The sequence below is a fragment of the Harpia harpyja genome, chromosome 9 (assembly GCF_026419915.1).
Source record: "Harpia harpyja isolate bHarHar1 chromosome 9, bHarHar1 primary haplotype, whole genome shotgun sequence".
Taxonomy (NCBI): Eukaryota; Metazoa; Chordata; class Aves; order Accipitriformes; family Accipitridae; genus Harpia; species Harpia harpyja.
In genome coordinates this window covers 40,562,378-40,583,645 of record NC_068948.1, presented here as the reverse complement: position 1 = coordinate 40,583,645, position 21,268 = coordinate 40,562,378, and the positions used below count along the sequence as shown (strand labels likewise).

At 38.1% G+C, this 21,268-nt stretch overlaps 1 protein-coding gene across 1 annotated transcript in view; it reads left to right on the top strand.

Moving 5' to 3' along the window:
• MAPK1 (mitogen-activated protein kinase 1) overlaps positions 1-18,056 on the top strand; it is a 39,850-nt gene extending 21,794 nt beyond the window's left edge. Inside the window, 6 exon segments of the mRNA XM_052795558.1 lie at positions 5,638-5,754; positions 7,585-7,699; positions 8,191-8,322; positions 10,485-10,594; positions 11,322-11,449; positions 13,904-18,056. Of these exon segments, the coding sequence (XP_052651518.1) occupies positions 5,638-5,754; positions 7,585-7,699; positions 8,191-8,322; positions 10,485-10,594; positions 11,322-11,438 (591 nt within the window). The 3' untranslated portion in view covers positions 11,439-11,449; positions 13,904-18,056.
• The last annotated feature ends 3,212 nt before the right edge of the window (positions 18,057-21,268 follow it).

The following is a 21,268-nucleotide window of genomic DNA, read 5'->3' as shown; positions in this document are numbered from 1 at the left end:
GATCAGTTTGCTTTACATTCCCACTGCTACTTGTCAGCTTTTCCTAATGCATCGTACTGCTGGACTGGTCACCTCTGACTCTTGCTATGGGATTTCAGCAGCTGTTATTACATCGGATCCCTTCAAGGCATTAACCTCTTCATGAAAGAAATGGAGTAAAATCTACAATGACTGTGTGATAGAAGCAGGAAGGAACAGTTTGAGTGTAGCTCTGTGTTATGTGCAATTAAAGACAATAAAATAATAAAAGGCAATGTTTTAACACCAGTAAGATGGTCATGAAAAAGAAGGTAAGCTCATTGTATGGCAAAATAATACAATATGACCTTAGTGAGTACTGTTACAATTTCTTTATAAGATTTAAAAAACAGAATGCCACCGCAATATGTGCTTCCTAGTTCAGAATATGGTAGTCTGTATGACAGACCATGTGCTTTTTCATAACCTAAAGGGAACTCTGGTGTTGTATTAATACCACATCTAAATTTTAAACAACAGAATTGGAGAGAAAACTAGTACATGTTAGGCCTTGTCTGATGAATGTTGAACTTGTACTAACTTGTTTCTTTTAGGGCCGTTCTGCAAGTCTGTGTCAGCTATGTACATATGCATGCTTACAAAGTTGTTTATTGTACGTAAACTCAAAACACAGCATACTGTGAAAATGAACAACTTCAAATCACACTTTTGGAAGAAGGAAAATAGAAAGTTTGTTCATCTTCAGTGGTAATGCTGTTAGCTTCTTTAATGCATTATGAGAGCAAGCTGTTGATCTCTTCTGGAGCTCAGAATCCTACAGGTTGTAACAAGAGCTCCTTCTTTCTTCTCCCTTGAACATGATCTTGACCTCTGGATCACAGATTCCATTTCCAGGAAAGGAATGTATGAGTCTCTATTGACAAAATTTGTCTGTGAACCCTATAGCTTGTTCTAAGCAGCTGAAAGGCTCAGGGCAGAAGGGCAGAACCTAAAGCTGTTTCTGTTTCTTTAGGCTATGCTACAGACTTAAATGAGACCTTAAATATGACTTATCACATAGTGAATGAAAGTTTGTGAGTACATCATTTGACTTTAACTACTGTCTCTTGTTACACGTTTTCAGTGAAAGATTAGGTTTGAGAGTCCATGAAAACTACTACCTTGGAATCTCTCTCCAGCAAGAGTCCTGGGTAATAAAGATAATGTTCTTCTCTTTTGCATCCTGGCATCTTTCCCATGAATGAGATTAATGTATATTGACATGCTACAGGCTGGAATATACTCTAAAATGGTATCTAACATTTTTAGGAATATTTTCACATGCTTTCATGATTATCTGCACCCAACAATTTGACCTGGTTTGCAGGTATTTCATTCTGTAAATGAAATAAGTTACATAAAAACTCTCATGACCATATAATTATCCTAGACCAGTGGCACTGATATTTCAGAAAATGAGGTCAAAGTTATTTTAAACAGGTTCTCAACTAGTATATTGCAGTGTCTTCAGTGTAGCAGTTTACTCTGCCTGAGGATCTACTCCTCTGACTGGGTTAAAACATTAACACACTATAGCAATTTTATTTATAAGTTGTTGTGGTGGGTTGATCCTGGCTGGATGCCCACTAAAGCTGTTCTATCACTCCCCCTCCTCAGCTGGACAAGGGACAGGAAATACAACAAAGAGCTTGTGGGTCAAGATAAGGACAGGAGAGATCACTCACCAATTACCGTCATGGGCAAAACAGACTCAGCTTGGGGAAAATTAACTCAATTTATTACAAATCAACCGGAGTAGGGTAATGAGAAATAAAACCAAATCTCAGAACACCTTCCCTCCACCCCTCCCTTCTTCCCGGGCACAACTTCACTCCTGGATTCTCTACCAACCCCCCCCCAGTGGCACGGGGGGATGGGGAATGGGGTTTATGGTCAGTTCATCACACGTTATTTTCTGCTGCTTCATCCTCCTCAGGGGGAGGACTCATCACACTCTTCCCCTGCTCCAGCGTGGGGTCCCTCCCACAGGAGACAGTCCTCCATGAACTTCTCCAACGTGGGTCCATCCCACGGGCTGCAGTTCTTCACGAACTGCTCCAGCATGGGTCCTTTCCACGGTGTGCAGCCCTTCAGGAGCACACTGCTCCAGCGTGGGTCCCCCACAGGGTCACAAGTCCTGCCAGAAAACCTGCTCCATGGGCTCCTCTCTCCACAGATCCGCAGGTCCTGCCAGGAGCCTGCTCCAGCGCGGGGTTCCCACGGGGTCACAGCCTCCTTCGGGAACCCACCTGCTCCGGCGTGGGGTCCTCCACGGGCTGCAGGTGGATATCTGCTCCCCTGTGGACCTCCCTGAGCTGCAGGGGGACAGCCTGCCTCTCCATGGTCTTCCCCACGGGCTGCAGGGGAATGTCTGCTCCGGCGCCTGGAGCATCTCCTCCCCCTCCTTCTTCACTGACCTTGGTGTCTGCAGGGTTGTTTCTCTTACATGTTCTCACTCCTCTCTCCGGCTGCCATTTCTGTCTGTCCCAACAACTTTTTTCCCTTCTTAAAAATGTTATCACAGAGGCATTACCACTATTGCTGATTGGCTCGGCCTTGGCCGGCGGCGGGTCCGTCTTAGAGCTGAGTGGTACTGGCTCTGTCAGACACAGGGGAAGCTTCCAGCAGCTTCTTACAGAAGCCACCCCTGTAACCCCACCTGCTACCAAAACCTTGCCACACAAAGCCAATACAGTTGTGTTTTTCTATCCACATAGTGAATACTGCCAAGTATTAAACATTCAAGAATTGTTAGAGACTCTGAAAGACTTGAAAGGAGGCTGATGAGAGGGTTTTTTGGAGGAAGATTGCAAGTTGTTGTTTGTTTCAGGATATTACCAATTACTCTAGAGATGCAACTGTTTCACCTACCATCTTATCATTAACACCTACACTTAATGGAAGCCTCTCCTTTTCCTTTTATATAAATATATACATACACACAGACTACTCAACAATACAACTTCAGATATTTCAGTATATTAGTAGCACTGTTGGATGTCATTTCATTTGCTTAGTAAGTGCTCATATGTACATGATCCTCATAAATCTTCCCATCTGTTTGATAGCTTCATCCAATTTTAAGCCATCTCTTTTAAAAAAAAAAAAAGCATACCTGATACTGATTACAAGAACATTGTTTTCAAGAAATGGAAGCTAAATGTATAAATAGGATGCTGGCATTTTTAAAATTTCTTTATTTAGTGGGGAGGTTATTCCATCTCTCTCAGTAGCATCTGTTCTGTCTCTCCAAGGCATGAAGCACTGACAGACATACCTGGGTCTTTCATTATGCAGTTTTTTATTATCTGCTGTGACTTAGTCAAAATGCCAAGAATATTTTGCCTGTCGTTATGTTGCTGTCACAGATTCTTTCTTTTTTTGTTTTAGTTCTGATTGAGAAGCCTACCTTCTTCTGGTCCCTTGACCTTTACCAATTATTATTTGAACAGGCATAGTGGACTCGCAATCTTTTTTTCCCTCCCATAAATAGGGTAGCTGCTTTGTTAAATGTGTTCTGTTGCCGCAGGGCAAGAACCGTCTGCCCTCACCAGGGTACAGTCAGTCTCTGTGCTCTGTCCCTTGCACCCAGGACTTCAGGCAGAATGCTGGCCTCTCCACCTTCTCTTTTATTCTGCCCTGCTAATGCTCCTGGTCAGCTCTGCAGCTGGTGAAAACACTGCTAACAGCCAAAAGCCTCTTTCTTGCAGCTTCAACCTTGATGCCTTTCTCACTAATGGTGCTTCTTCTTTTCTGCTTAACCTGTTTCTGCTCTAGTCAGCAGGGGCTTTTTGTCATTTTAATGAGCTCTCTTTGTCATTAATCTTACTTTCCATCCCATGTGCATTTTTCTACTTGAGTTGAGAGATTCACAGACACCTTCTGTAATTCAGTTCGTTCTCTTCACGAATGTCTGTCGTCTTTTGTCTTAGTAATAACAAATCCTAGCACTTTGCTCATGTGTAATAGTATAATTCTGCACAAGTCTCCTTGCCTATAGTCTTATCTAGCTTTTTCTTCTGAGGTTAGGAGGGAGAGATTGCAACAATTTTGTCTGCCCGCATAATTGTTTTCTGAAGTCCATAAAGCTGTTCTCTACAGTTTCTTCGCTTCTGTCTTTATAGGAGACTCCTCTGATTATTTGTACTGATTCTCTTTATGTAAGCTGCTAATTGCACACAAGGCAGCTGCTCTGTTTCTGTAGCCTGGGAGAACCTTGACCTGGTTAAAAGGGTTCTTTTTGGTTTTGTTTTCTAAGGATTCAGGGTTTGGGGTTGTTTTATTATGTAGCTAAAGTCAGAGGAGTCATCCCATGCAGCCTGGCTTATGAATTTCATCATTGCCTTTTCTTCAGTCCCTCTGTTTAACAGTCAGCTGCTGAATCTTGTCTTTCAGATGTAGCTTTTAGTCATCTGAATCACTTCTTCCATGACTGATCTATCAATTGTTTCACAGGCTGTCCCTCCAGGAGAATAAAGGAGTAGGTTGCCAGGGTACAATGAGGTTTCTGTGGTTTTGGTGGGATTATCAATTACAGTATTTATTGACTACAACATATTATTACTTCACATTTTTAATATAATTAGTGTACACAATTAACTATCAAAGAGTAAACTATTATAAAAGGTATGCATCAGAGCAACCTCCTAACTGTTTGGCACTCCTACGTTTGATGCCTTGTTTTTCTGAGAGTGCTTATTCTTTCATGCAAATACACTTTCTGTGGAAATTGATCATTATCATAAACTGGTATTTGTTTGGTGGTAGCAAAAGCATATGAATGTGTCTAATGTGCCGCTCAACAAGCTTGCCATTTGCCTTTTGGAAGGTAAGAAAGGAACACTGTCTTTCTTCACATTTTCAGTTCTGTTAATTTCTCTCTGGAGAACTGAATAGCTCTGAAAGCCATGGAGCCTCCTTACTAGTGTATAGATAAAAACACTTCCTTTTTGCTGAACTCACTAGTCTAGATCAGAGTTTATTTTTCTTTTCATGGTTAGATACAACTATTTTCCTGATAGAGGTTGAGAAATATTTTCTTGTGGGTTGGTTTGGTTTTTTTTTGTGGTTTTTTTTTTTTTTTAGGATCATGCTTCCTTCAGCAACCTATAATGTTTCCAGTCTAGCATTATCTCATGATTGGATAGGATGTTTCTTGTGCAAAGATGTAGTTATGATGCTAGCTTTTTTTATAAAAGGGTATTGAACTTTGCTACAAACGTGTTGGTTGGTAATTTTGTTTTCTGGAAATCTTAATCTCATTTCATTTTCTGGTAAATTTCTAATAACAGGTTGGAGAAGTGTATCTTGCCACCTATCTGGCAGAGAAAGTGTTAAGTAGTGCAACATAAATTGTGCACAAGGAACATCTTTTTTTCCTAAACCATTTATTCTTCCTGGCCCCTGCATGGCCTAATCGGATACTCTTTGTACTTAATCCAAAACATTTTTCTTAACCTTAGTGCAATAATTTGTTTTTAAAAATACAGGTTACGATCACTGTATTTGTAGGTATTACATCATGGGTTAGGGAAAGGTGAATTAGTAATGTTGTAGTATTGGAAGCTGTATGTCTAATATGCTGCTTTTTTTTTTTTTTTTTAATTTCTTTAAATCCAGATTTGTGACTTTGGACTGGCTCGTGTTGCAGATCCAGATCATGATCACACAGGATTCTTGACAGAATACGTGGCCACACGTTGGTACAGGGCTCCTGAAATCATGCTGAATTCTAAGGTAAGAACCATAGTGCACTGCTATGAGGCTTCTGTTGGTGGTTATTCGTTTGCGAGTACCAGTTTTGCTTCCCCACCCCGCCCCATCTTTTTAGGATCAGAACGCGTGCATAGTCTTGAGGAAATGTGGTAATGGATTTGCAGTACAGCTACTGGTTTGCAATAAATTTGTGATTCCAGATACAATTATTGGATGCTATAACTGAATAATCATGTGCGTGAGTTCCCATGTGCGTCTAGTTCCTTGCCAATCATGAGGCTTCTTTCCATAAAATGCTCTTCCACAGAGCAGGACAGAAGTGCTAGTAATGAGAGCATTTTACTGCTGCTTTCATCAAGGCTTGCAAATGTTGCCTTAATGTTATCTTGACATCTTAATTTAGGTTTAGAATGTATAATGAGGGTGAAACTGATTCTGAAGGCATGTGATCTTTGTTGTGTGTCAATCTTAATTGCATTCCTGTAGTCTTAATGAAATCATCCCTTTGGTTTTTTTTTTTATACTTGGAATTATTCTTATGTTCTCTTGTGGCTGTTTTAAGGTGTATCCAGTCCCTGTATGGTGTGAGTAATGGGTATCCTTCATAACCTTTGCATTAGTTTCTACAGCCGTATGCTCATTAGCAAAATACCTATGTGACATCTGGGTCTGTATTTTATATTCCTTGAAGACTTTGTTGTTTCTGTAGGATTACTGCTTCATTGGTTGTTGGATTTGATTTGTTGTGGCAATAGTGTGTCTAATGTGCTTTTAGAAAATAGTCATCTGACCAATTGAGGAGGTTTTTTCCCAACTTCTTGTATTTTAAACTCACATTGAGGCCATAAATATAGGGCAACTTAACCTTATTTCTGGATATCCTTTATCAGCAGCTTTTACAAGAAAATATTCTGTGTGTAAGAGGTGGTCAACTTACAATTTTCCTGGCATATAGCCCGATTCCTTTTAGAATTACAGTGCCTTGAAAATAAATAGTCAAGTGATCATGTCCTGAGAAGCTGGAGCCAAGGTGGCTGTGGATTCAGCAAAGTTACTAGCTTTTGTTGGAAGCTCCTTACTAATGGGAGAGGGAGTAGCAGGCAGCGGGCTATGGGAGAGTAAGGCAAGGGAGCTCATGCGGCCAGGGGCTCTTGAGGTAAACTCGTCCCTGCGCTACCCAGGCACTAGCGTAACTAGTGTGCCTCTGAATGAGAGCCTTTTCTTACAGATAACACAGGTTATCCATACGCATGAAAATATGGCCATTTGTTCCATTCTTCTTATATATATCCCATTTACTGTTGTTGGCCTTCTCACATCATCTTTACTACTTACTTGCCTGTCATGTTTTACAAATCAGCTAACCAGCAATCTATTTTGCACTTTCGCTCCTTTGCTGAAGGCTGCTTACTTGTGTGATATTTAGATCCTATTAGGAAGAAGGATGGCTTTTTTTCCACATTTAGCATACTGTTAGGAGCTATGGAATTAAGAAGAATAGCTTGTTTCCAAAATTTGTTAGTTTAAATTTGCTATAAAATTAGGGAGTCTCAAAAATTTGCGGTTGGTACTATGTTTAGCTAAACTTAGAGAATCCTTTTGGAAAAGCATATCTTGCATACTTCAGTTCTTGCTACCCCTTCCAAGTAGTGTTTTTGATATACAATTCTTAATTATTTCATTCTGTACAGAAAAACCAAAGAGCATGAACAAGCATTACTCATCTAAGAAAAAAAATATTTATTTGCGTGCACTTTCACAATTTACTAAAGTAACATGTACTAAAGTAACATGTTGCTGCAATTATGCAAAAATTTCTTTGGCAAAAATGTGTTTTCCCTTTACTTGCAGGGTTACACCAAGTCTATTGACATCTGGTCAGTAGGCTGTATTCTGGCAGAGATGCTCTCCAACAGACCCATCTTTCCAGGAAAACACTACCTTGACCAACTTAACCATATCCTTGGTAAGCTTTATAGAAAAGTAACATTTCCACATCCGTCTGTCTCTCTCCACCTTTTCTACCAGCTAGAGTGGTCTTGGTTGCTCATTTCTTTCTCTTGTTGGTCAGTATATAACGTATGGCTCTGTAGGTGTATCATCTGTTCCCTGTAGTTATTTCTGCAGTGATTTCTACAACAAATCATTGATTTGGGGGGCAACTAGAGGATACTTAGCAATTTATTTACTACATCAGCAGAGAGGTTTTTAAAATAAAAAAAAAAAATCAAATGCATTTGTTTATTTACAAGAAAAAAATAACTTAAACCTCTTTAGTAAAGGTTTCTAAAAGAATGCTAAAGTATCCTGTACTCTTAAAACATTTAGTCTGAAATCTTCTTACCAGCAGTTTTAATATTGAGTTTTAGCAAATGCCATATAACTGTTTTAATATGCTTTTCACAGAATGCATTACTGTTTGTGGGTTTTGCCTTTTTTTTTTTTTTTTTTTTTTAGGTATACTTGGATCCCCTTCCCAAGAAGATTTGAATTGTATAATAAATTTAAAGGCCAGAAACTACTTGCTTTCCCTACCACACAAAAACAAGGTACCATGGAACAGGCTGTTCCCAAATGCTGACCCCAAAGGTATTTTATGCTCTATTACATTGTATCAGAAAGTAATGGCAGGATGGGATTTTTAAAACCACCCTAAGAATTTATCTATACTGGAAATAGAACATGTAGGTCCCTTAAAATGGCAGTATAAATCTAATATAAAGTCATAAACCAGCACGAAACCCTCATACTAGCGTATCTTTTTAAAGCAATTTTTAGTAACTCTAAGATTACATGTTGTGGTGTTTGATCATTAACTTACATGTAAAACATAAATCCTAACTCTTGTTACTGTCTTTGAAAGCATGATACATTACTCAAGTACTGAACATAGGTATTGGATTTTGAGAGAGGCATCAAACAAATCTTGAACTTTGTTTCTAAAATCAGATATGAGATAGCTGCTTATTGCTGAACTCAGTATAGTTTGTGCAGACTGCATGTCAGTTCTAGATCAAACTGGATAATATCAATCGAAGTGTGGGTCCTTAGGCAGTATGAAAGGTTAAAATTTAATGGGTTAAAAAATTCAGTTATGATAAGTGGAGCAAAAGTTATAAAAGCAAGGAATGTAATAATTGTTGCCTGCCTTAGCAAGGCTTGATTAGAGGGTAAATATGATTTTGTTTTGCTAGATAGCTATTGACTTGCCTTTTAAATTCTACTTCACACAGTTTAAGGGTGGTTGTCTTCACAGTACAGTGCTCTTTTACCTGCTCTGACACAATTCATAAGCCACCTTTTTTTAAACTGATAATTTTAGATAATTCTTAGTGAATACGATCAGGTACTGAACTACCATGTAAAAGCTGATTTTTGCAGATGGAACTGAGTAGAGCTGATTATCCTTGTCATTGAGAGAAACAGCAGTGATTTATTCTGCTTTTATAATAGTGCTCATCAATGTGAGAATTTTTACCGTGGGCTTCTGACAGCTGAAATTGTAGCAATGCTGATACACTTAGCTGCTGGGGGAACATGCCGTTTGCATGACTTCTGCAACACCTTTTCATCTAGATCTTCAGAGTAGCTTTGACAGAGCAGTTTTTCAAAAAGCTGTTTGTCAATCATTTCAGTAAAAAGCATTGTGCGGGACATGCTTTAGCATGGAGTGAGCATGTGAGTTTCCAGTGTTGAGAAAACCTCATCAGAATATTTAACGTTAATTGCTGTGCCAGTTTGCAGCTTTTCCAAGCTGCCATTGTATGCAGTGGTAAGGTCTGTCTCTTCTGCAATGCTTGGTATGCATCTCATTCTGATGCAAAGCTACAACTACTTTGCCGCAGTAAGAAGCCTCTATGTAAGTTCTGTGTCATAAATGATGTGGTGAGGAGAAGAAATGGAGTGGAATTTAGGATGCTGCAGATATCTTTGGGCTTCTTGTTGCTATAATCATTCTGTTTCCTTGTCTTGGAAAAGGAAAATGTGTTACAATCAAAGTAACTGAACAATTGCAGTAACTCTGACTTGTAACATTTGTCCAGAATTTCATCAGACCTCACTCTCTGTCTTACTGGATCTTCAAGTTCTCTATGGATTCTTTACGAGTTGTCTTCAACAGATTTTGCCTGAATCTCATCAACATGAATATATTTGCATCTTAGGTGGAGAGTACCTTCTGGGCTGCTAGTTACGCTAGAATAGTTCACTGTGATGGTCTAGAACTCCTAATGACTTCTGGATGACATTTTTGTCAGTAAACAGCCAAGTTTTCTTTTCAGAATAAGAACATATTCTTGATTACTTTTTCATTTCAGAAAAGCTGTATCTTGGTTTGGATTTTTGGCACAAAAATCCAAAGCATCTATTTGAGTGAAGAAAAAGCCTTACCTATTCCATTTCTGCTGTAGTTAAAAACAGATTATACCATAGGGTTCTATGCATTTCTTCCCTCGACATTCATTCTGATGCTGAACAGCCTTTGAAAGGGTATGCCTCCATTAGACCAGATCGTGCCAAAGGAAACCATAACCAGGGAATGTCGATAAGATGGGCAGGAGAAGATACTCTGCCCAAGTTGTAAGAAGCAATCTGCTGTTTCTGTTACTGCTACCACAGCTGGGGAATTCCAGATATACACTGGAATTAGTGCAAAACTTAGGGTAGCATGTATTTTCTGTGTAATACCAGTGTTCACAACACTTTTGTACTTTGGAGTGTGTATTAAACTCTTGCTCACTTTTTCCTCTTAGCACTTGATTTGTTGGATAAAATGTTGACCTTTAATCCTCATAAGCGGATTGAAGTGGAGCAAGCTTTAGCCCATCCGTATCTGGAGCAGTATTATGATCCAAGTGATGAGGTAAAGACATTGTTAAAATGTAAATGTTGATTAAATGATGCAAGAGGTTATTTTCTTCATTAGTTTAAGGACAGTGTTTCTTCAGCTCTAATGGAGTTGAGGAATGAATTGCATCAATTTACCAAAATTTTGTAGTTCTTATTCTAGTACAACATTTTGGAGGCGTAACACAATAAATAGATGCTAAGGTGTACTCTCCTGAAAATGGAACTTCTTGGCTTGCTATGGTCTTGTTTCATAATGTCTGAGATAAAGGAGAAGAATAACTGAGTTTGCCATCAGATTACACATTTAAAACCCCTGAATCTGAACTCACTGTAAGTTTAGTATGCAATTCTGATGAGATTTCGGGTTACTTTTAGTGAAGAAGTAGGGGAGGAGGAAATAAGCTAGTTTTCCTTAAGGAAGATATGTTTATTCCAAGAAATACAAATGTTTCAGATAAATTTTTCTTTAGGTAGATACTAAGTTATGAGCCTTTAACAACTATTTTAACTTGTGGTTTAGATTTGAGTAGCTACTTACTATGGTTTGATTTAAAATTTGGTAAACTAATATATAATGCACACAAAGGATTAACAGAGTGAGTTCTTCCTTGAAGACTGCACAGTATTAGATATTTTTGTGAAGCGCATTTTCAGATTTTTTTCCCCCATACAAGAACTATATGAAATTCAACAGAACAGTAATATTAAAAAAAGTAATAATATTTCTTTATATTATTAAGCCTGTAGCTGAAGCACCCTTCAAGTTTGATATGGAGTTGGATGACTTGCCGAAGGAAAAGCTGAAAGAACTGATTTTTGAGGAAACTGCTAGATTCCAGCCAGGATATCGATCTTAAATTGTGCATAGGTAAAGTCACAGCAATGCGAAACCACTTGGGCAGGGGGAAGAATTTTGGAACTTTCTTACCACTAGTGAAATGTAGAACTTACCTTTTCTATTGATAGGATAACTACCTGTTAAAGGATAGCTTTATGCTTATTCATTTGACCTCAGTCCTGTTCTGTTGTTGAAGAAAGCGTTTAGTTTTGCTTGCAACACTGAAGTGTTTACGGGGAATCCAGGCAATTGCCTGAGATGTTTACCTAGTTTTTAGGTTACATTTAAGGAATAAGAATTACATTTAAATAGTGCTTCTTAGAATAAAAGCTGTGTCAACACCTTGAAATGCAAATTTTATTCAAAAAACATTTTAAGGGGGCAATGTTCTTCATATGTTACAGACTATTTTGTCATATGGCTTCAAATGCTTTAAAAAAAATTCTTCCTTAAATGTAACATACAGAGGAGAAATCTCTTAAGTTATTTTAAAGGGGAAAAAAACCCCTCTGAACCTTCAGTATGATTTAACTTCAGTTTTAAGTACCTCTGAAATAGTGAGAGTAAATAGAAATAGGTATCTAAATATTCATAAATTAGTTATGGTTAATCTTCCTAATCTTTTGAAGATTTAAAATTTTAATTTAAAATGTAATGTACTGATATTTACTGTCTCTGACTTTTTATTTTTCTTTCTTTTTTCTTTTTTTAATCAATGAACTTAACTGGTCTTCATATACCATGACACTTGGAAGTCTCAGTAGTTTCATACAAGATTGGTCAAATACTGACTTGAATAATTTTTGTAATACTTAGAATCATAGACTGGTATGGGTTGGAAGGGACCTTTAAAGGTCATCCAGTCCAAGACCCCTGCCACGAGCAAGGACATCTGCAACTAGAGCAGGTTGCTCAGAGCCCCGTCCAACCTGGCCTGGAATGTTTTCAGGGATGGGGCATCTATCACCTCTCTGGGCAACCTGTGCCAGTGTTTCACCACCCTCATCGTAGAAAACTTCTCCCTTATATCTGGTCTTGTGAAACTTCTGTGATACTAATAGTTTGAGGTATTAAAGTTTTGTGACTGGAAAAGAAAAACAAACAAAAGAAGACAGCCTAATCTGGGTTGCCTGTTTTATGGTCTTAAAAGTAGTTTCTGTGCTATTCTCCGTCAACAGCAGCATTCTGCAATCACTGGTTTTTTGGTTGGCGGTTCCAGCAGAAAGGTTAAGTTTTGAGCCAGTGAACTTCCTCACTGCAAGAAATCTGTGAAAGAAAGGGGGGAAAAAAAAAAGTGGAGGAAACTTTTGAAAATACAGTTTTTACTTGGATAGGGTAACTTCTGTTGCCACTGGTTTGAATATTCAAATGTATAGACGTTCACAAATGAAGTCATTTTGATCTTTAGAAATATTGTATTTTGTTTATTTAAGCTTACTAGCTAACATTTGAAACTATTTTAATAATTAAAAGTTAGGTAAATCTGGCTCTTATTATTAGCTGGGCATTACCAATAGAATTAGACCCTGGGACACGGTAACATGCATGGTGCTTATTTCCCATCCGTGTTTTCTAAAGCTAATTCTGTACCAGAGGCGCTAGCAGTACATGTACATGTTCTGGAAGAAAATGACATAAACTTTGAGGAGTAAAATGAAACCTGTTACTAATAGGCCATAGTGTGAAGGAGGGGAGAGCAAATAGCTAACATTGTGGTAAATCATAGTTTATGATCTCTCCTGCTTGCCTCTTTGCCCACAGACCATACTTACCTAGGTTGTATTAGGGATTAAAGGATAAAGGGATTAGGGATAAAGATATCAGTGATCTGGTGCTAATGGAAATTTCTGGTTTGCTAAAAATGTTACCTTTAAATGCTACTGTGAAGAGTTGATTTGGCTGATGCGACTCTGAAGTTTAAATATTGTACTCAGCTTGATAATGATATGCTGGTAATTTGTCCTAGTCATTTGTGGTTAGAATTATTAGCTGTTCCACATCACAACAGTTTAAACATAAGTAGCTGACATCCTAGGGAAGGCTAGTCCCCAGGAGTTGGCTTAAAATGGACAGTAATGGTCTCTTCCTGTGCATTTCTGTACCCCCTACACCACCCCCACCACCCCCTGTACTTTATCAGCTAGCCCTTCTTGGTGTGTTTATTTCTTGAGATTCAAAACTTCCCCCTTGGCTGTAGTTTTTGGAATTGAGAGGCAATGTGGAAATAACAGATTCTTCAGATAACCAAATAATGTACTTTATTCATTAGTTACGATTAATCTTCCTAATCTTTTGAAGAAGTAAAATTTTAGTTTAAAATGTAATGTACTGATACTCACTTTTTTTTTTTTTAAAACATATATTGGTACTGCTGTCTATGGTAAACATAGTGTACCTAAAGCGCAGAAATAGGAAAGTATGCTTGTTTTAAAAGGCAATGTTAAAACTTCCTTCACTAAAATATGTCTCTGCTCTTTTTTGTAGGGCAAGGACTTAAAGGACTGGGCATGCTCAAACGTTGCTGTTCCTCTTCCCAGTTCTTTATTGTTGGTCATGTCTTGTGGCCTCTCTCAGCTTATCCACTAACTCCTTTGAGCCATTCAGGAGGGCAGTTCCTGGTAGTTTTGGCTTTTCATGCTTTCAATGAATCTTTTAAGCCTGAAGAATTGTAATTGACACTCCTATGCGTAATGCCCATTGTTGACCTGTTGCAGTACTGTACTGTAAGTGCACCTACTGCTGGCCGTATTTTAACTGCTTGCTTTCTGGTTTGAAAGATGCAGTGGTTCCTTTCACTCCTGGATCAATATCCAAGAAGATCATTCATTAACCTGTAAGAAGTTTACACCATGAACTATGTTTTTCTGACTTTACTGAAGTCGCTGGCATTTTTTTAGAAAAGCTACTATTCAGGGCACTTTAAGTCAGTGACATCCCAGATTTTTTTTGCACTTCCTTTTTAAATAGAAATGGTTAGCATCCAGCGGAGTTTATACCATTATGCTATGGATTACAGCATAAGTCGTGTTCATGTTAATCTTGCTTATGCACTTGTTTGGGTGTCCTGTGCTGTACATACAGGTATTCTATACAGCATAAGAGCCACATAGGAACCCAACTTAATTGAATTCATCTAAGACACATTTTTTCCATGTATTGACAAAATTTGTACCTTTTTCTCCCTGCCTTTTCTAAAAGAGATCATTTAAAGTTTAACCATGTTGGAGGCATAGTACTTCCAAAGTTCATACCACGTAGTAGTGTTTAGAAGACTTGTGCAAAGAGAATGAGTGGCAGCTCGCCAACTTATATTTACTCACCGTGTGGTGGAAGATTAACAAAGAACATAATGGCATGATGATCTAATGGTGAATGCTTTTCTCTGTGGAAGGCATCCATATGTGGTGGCAAGCGAGAAACCAAAATATGATGATAATAAACTCAGTCTGCATCCTGCATACCAATGAAATGCTTCAAATGAGGATTGATAGTTTTTACATTTGAATCTAATCACTGACATTCAGAATTCTTGCAGAGAGGAACACTGCATCTTTAAATGAGAAAGTTTGATTTTACTTTTGCTCCTACAGCATGTCAGCATCTCAAGTTCATTTCTTGCAACCTACACTTTGGTGATTTGTAATCAAGCCTCCATGAGCTCGTGACATGAAGTACTGTTCTGTTGTCAAGTACTATCAAACTTTTCTGATAATGCTGAGTTAGGACAACCAAACAAAGCTAGCACTAAATAATGTTTAAAATTGTATACCTTTTAATGATCTTTTCAAGTATTTGTTACTGAAATTGTATAATGTGGAGTTTACTAGGTGTTATGTTCCAGTGCAGTGCCTCCTTTTCTTTCCCCACTGCTCTCTGTGGTGAGAAATTTGCCTTGTTTAAAATAATTACTGTGCCCTCGCATGACTGTTAAAGCTTTCTGTGCAAAGATGATTGTCTAAGTGCCACATGCCTATGATTGAGAAAAAAATAATCTATTGTTACCTCTGAGTTGTGTTCAACTGAAATGCTATTCAACAAATAACTTAGGAAAAATAGTTCTATTTTTAGCTTTTCATATCTCTGCTGTCTTTTTCTCATTTTATTTTGGCAGCAGTGAAGAATGGATTGTATAAAGACTGCTTGCTAATATGAACAAAATGCACTTGTAATTCCTGGAAATAAATTTAAATCTTATATCTTCACGTTAACATTAAGAATTAATTTTTGGTTTCATCTTGGGTAATGTGTTTGAATGGAAATCAGGTTCAATTGCTACTGTAGTATATAAGGATGCTTGCTGGTTAATAACTCCAGGCTTCCTCATACCATTTAGTCTGCTCTTCAAAGAAATCTAGAAAGCCATTAACTTAGACTTCAATAGATAAGGGTGCTTACAAGATTCCATTTCAAAATTTTCTTTTTCCTCTAGTTTAAGTGTTAGTCTGCCAAAACTAATTTTTAATAAGCAAGGGTTCATCATTAAAGGGCATTTTCTCTTAGGAAGTTCCTGTGGTACATAAATCTCTGTTGCGGGGAGCATATTAAGAGCATTGTCAGGACACTGCACAAGTGATCATGGAATCGTGGTATGGAACCTATGCGAAAAACATTTCTATAGAAATATGCACTTGACTGTTGATACTAGTGTAGAAATTTCTCTTGACATTTCTACACATCTTTACCAAAACACTTTTCTCACTCAGTTTTGAAAAGTTGAAATATTTCTAGAATCTCTGCTACTTGTACGATCATCATTACTACAGGAGTCATTTTTGGCATAGTTGGAAAGACGACTGTTACTGAAATTAGTTTGTAACACCTCAGTTTTAATTTATTAAGGGAGAACTTTGGCAGCTTACTTCATCCTTCTCTTTCCTGATTCTTTTTTTAATACTTTCGTTAATTTTGGATTTTGGGGGAGGTGTAGACTTACCTTCCGTTCTGTTTCTCCAAGTGAGAAGCCGAGGGTTTGCTTTACCTAACATCTGGTGCTTTGGGGCTTTCTTCCTTAGCTATTCTTGCTGAATCCAGTTGGCATCCATCACTATCAGTAACCGCATTCACCAATCTTCTACTGAATTCAGTAAACGTTGTTGGGTTGAATTTGTTGATGCGTCAAATGCAGAAGCGTGATTTTTTTTCTTTATCAGATTTTGGAAATAGTTTAAAAGAAGGTGCCTATAACAACACTGTGTTAGGTTGGTTATTTCATCATTTTACATTGATTTTTTTTTTTTTCCTTCATGTAGTTTTTATATTTTAGAGCGGAGAACAGCAACTCTTAATCAAAGTAACATGCATATTTCATGGTAAAGATGTTTTGGGAATAAGGAATGTAAACGGTTCACTGTCAAAAACATTCCAACCTTACAGCTGAAGAAAAATATGCAAACATAAAATTTTCATGGATGCTTTGGCAAACAAGCATCTTACTCTGCTGCCCTGACTGTCGCCAGACTCTTCCTCATCAATATCGCACGTTATATCAAATCTGAAGTGTACAACACACTACATGGGCTGAGCGGTGTGGTGCACTAGGAGCTTTCAGGAGTAGCAGTGATGACGTAATGCGGCAGTGGCCAAATGAAACCCAAGGAGTTGAGCATGGTTTTCCTTACAGAATGAGAAAAAGAAAAACCTGTTGTTGCTGCCCACTGTAATATGCTATGATATATTTATACCATGTCGAAGTTGTTTGCTGAGCAACTGTACTATAGATTTAAACTTTATTAATATATATTTGCTTATGTTAGTGTAGTTTATATAGTCCTTGGTTATTGATAAATTTATTGTGTTGTTACAGCACAGTGATATGGTATAAATATAGGTCTATACATACACACCATATACCACGAATTTGGTCCCTTGCATAGTACTTTTATATTTGTACAGCAATGTCTTCAAGCAATCCCAGATTTTAGGGGAAATATTTTTGTAAATGCAGTGGTTTAAACAAAAAAGTCCAAACAATCCTTTTACTAAGTTTTAAATACATTTGTGGTTCAAAATGGTTTAGTTAACGATTGAAATCAAGACACTAAATTAGTGAAAAGTGCACATTAGTAAAGTGAAGCTTACAGTGGTTTTTGTAGCATGTGCTGTGATCAAACTAAGTGAAACATTGGAGGAAATGTAAAAGTTGGACTACCTTTGTAAATCTAGAACAAATTTCTAAAGGTTGCAGCTGGTTTACTTACTATTGTTGCCTTTTCTTGTGTTGTATCAGTGTAGAGCACTCTTAAAAATACTCGAACTGCTTTGTCTTTGCTTTGTACTGTTGGTGCCTTCTTAGTCATGTACCCCACAAGTCCTGCATAGCTAATTTAGTTAATGGTAAGTTTAAAATAAAAAAGCAAAGGAAGATTTTATAAAAAAAAAAAAAATCATTTTCTGTATGTTCTTACTCATTGTAACAATTAAACGTTTATATTGTGACAGATTTGTGATTTGGTTAATCTGTATAGATCAGTTGTAAGTAGCAAAGGTTTATATTTCGTCTTATTCTTTTGATGTTGTAAACGTATGTGATTTTCTTTTTTAAATCAGGTAACTTAATGTTCTGTTTTGTTTTTGGCATCTGAATCTTGTAAAAACAAATGCAAAGAAAAACATTAAATTGTGTCCCTGTATCACCAAATCAGCATAGTACTGTGCGTATGTAGAATGACTGGAATTTTGCTTTAAAATGAACTGCTGTTTTATAAACCATAAATACACTGATGTGTATTACATTAGCTTATCTAAAAAAATGACTGTCACTTGAACACTGCGGTAATGAGTAGCCTACATTTAGTATTTGTAAATACTCAAGTGTGTTAGTTCCGCTGTATGACTACACCAGCTTGAAATTAAATTAAGGAAGCCATCCAAAAAACCACAAGTGAAGTTTCTTTATAGACAGGCAGAAATGTTTTATCTTTGGTGCAAGAAAGTTACGAAATCATCAGTATTTTGAACTGTTGAGCAGAGAGTAATGCAAATAGATTCCAGTGTATCTGATGATTCACAGGCTTTTTTGATGCTCTTTATATTGGTATTCATATAGCTATTGCACTCTTCCCATGAAATCTTGAAAACAATTACTCAAGCAATCCTTAGAGACCAAATGTTTTCATTTTACTATGAAAAGGTTCTTCTCAGGCCAAGGGTTTGAAACGTGATTGCTGGGAGCAATGCAAGTAAGCTTACATCACTGTAATGGGCTTTTAATGAATTTTGAAAAAATTTTTCTTTAGCCTAAAATCAGGCTGTGCCAAAGAACCGAACCCTTAGAAGGTGTAGTTGGATAATGGCAGCTAGAAACTTCTCTTGATATGAAAACACACAAAATGTGACCTGAAACTAAAGAGAGCTTAGCTGTAACTGACAGGTCTGTAACAACTCCAAGAACTGGCTTGTCAAAATTCATCTCTCCATTCCCTCTTTGGCTTTCACAGCAGAGTAAGTAATTTTTTCCCCAGTATGTTATATAATTTAATTTTTGCCATAGATAGGTTTGTGAGCGTTCTTACTTTTTTGTTGACTGTAGCTGCCTCTCGCTTTCTTTGTTCCCCCAGCAGAACACTGTATTTACAGTAGCATGTACTTCAGTGAGTTACTTCAAGGTGTAACTACACTGCAGCTTGTCTCAGTGGAGGTTTTGACAAGCTACTGATCAACTTAACAGTCTTGGAATCCTTGTTTAAGTAGGGTTGGTTTGAAATATCATGCATATTTCCTGTATTTCACCAGAATTGGACACTGAATCTTCTCCATCTGTAAGCTTCAAGTATAGTGGGCACTCTTAAACTGTTGGAGTCAAAGAGGGTAGAGGTGGGCGCTTGGGTCGGGGTGTGGGCTGGCCTGTTTCAGTGAGAGCCCTCTGGGTGCTCCGGAAGCTGAGCGGCCTGCGCCGGGGGAGGTGGTGCACTCAAATACTCACGAAGGCTCGTGAAGAACTGCTTCTGAGTACGAGCCCTGTTCATTGGAAGAGATACTAGTGTAGGTTTGATGGCATCAAGCTTTGCAGAGCTCTGATCCCAGGACTTTCTCTGCAGTCCGAAGATGCCAGCTTCTGTGTTGTGCACATTTCATTTTCAGTTATTCTTTCTGCTAAATTGCATATACGTAACACTTGACAAGCTTGGAAAGTAAGAAAAGCATTTGAGGCGTGTAGAAGACTTACAAACTTCATCGCATCAATACCTGCCATGTCTGCTGATGGTTATCTTGCTCTGATGTGTCTTTTCACCACAAAAGAAACTCTTCAGCTAGCTTCAGGAGAGTTCTAGAGCTTGAACTCTGGTTCTGAAGGTGGCTCTGGTGAGTCTGCAAAACAATGTCCTGGTGCTCTGCCAGGTGCAAGAGGTGGCCAGTGTTCACATCCCATGTCAGAAATGTGGCCCCACTCATGCAGTGTTCATGTGAAGGCTAATGTTGGAAGTTAGAAATGAGAATTGTTCTGTAACCCCTCTGTCTTTCCCCTTTATAAATTACTCACGCTGATGACTTTCCTTCAGGTGTGTTCCAGAACCTGCCTGTTTTTTCAGTATGTCTTGCTATTGACAATTTACTTTTCTTTTTGTCTTCCTATTAGCAAACTGAGTCTAAACAAGTCCATTTGTTCCAGAAATCTTTCTGCTATAGGATTCGTGAGATTTCTGGTGATAATAGATTATTGATCCCCTTAGTTAAACTGATGTAAATCCAGTGAAGAGGTAAGCAAGAAAGTTGGAAGGTCTCCTGAGACTCTTTCTGTTGGAAGCACAGCAGGGGATCTGGTAACTGTGTGTGGATTTCTGGGAAGGCAGTATGAAAATAGGCATAAAGAACAGAAAGGAACAAGGCATTTGGCTAAGATGTGGCATGAAACCCAGTTCTACTGGGTTTCTTTGTTGCTCTTGGGAACTTCTGCCTGAAGTCCAACAGTGCCTGCTTCAAACTTTCCTCTTTTTGACTCTAAAGATACCTTCTGAATACAGAAAGCTTCCTGCTACTTCTCTAAAATTGCCTCTCAGCATCTCAATACACACACACGCATAGTGAGCCCATTTTCCTTAAGTTCCTTCCCTTTCCTAATTAGCATGTTAGAGAAATGTGTGATCCTTCTAGCTTTTCATTTTACTTGGTACAGAAGTAGCTTATGTTTGTACATGAAGGCTGAAAAAAGGAACCCTGAAGTATTCTATTTCTGATTTCCCAGAAAAGAGCAAGAAATACCTTGACAGCATGTTGGGTTTGCAGCATTTTCTCATCTAAAAATATGGAGTTAAGAAATACTTTCACTTATCTTGTGAGTCTTTCTGTGACTTTGTGCGATGCTCAACTGTATTAGCTGTCGACTAAAATACTACTTCTCCATGTCTCTTTCCATTGTTGCTTGGACTGGGCTGACCTTTGATCTTGCTGAGTTACTGTCTTCCAGCGACATGTCTCTTCCTCAGGGTTTTACACTTTCCATGTTGGTATTTTTCTCCAAAGTCCTTTGTCTGCTATGACTGACTTGATGACTTCATTGCTTTGTTCTTGCTTTTCTTTTTCTTGTATGGCTGTAGATTACCTACAGTCTCACAGCTCAACTTTTGTTTGCTTTTTAAATTTTTTTTCTTCTGTAAAGCTGAGCCGAGGACACAGCTGTCACAAAGCTGGGCTCTGGTTACAGGCAGCTGACTCCTGGGCCGCTGGTTACAGCGGCTGGCTTTGGGGAGAAAACTTGCGTAGCGCAGAGCAGCTCCTCTCCTGCAGTCAGTCCTTGCAGTGCCCGGGATGGCACCAACTAAGGCGTTGTGCGGTGTCATGATCTGTTAATTCCACCTTATCATTTTAATGCTGACCTTGAATACACAACCCAGAAATAACAATTTTAGTCTC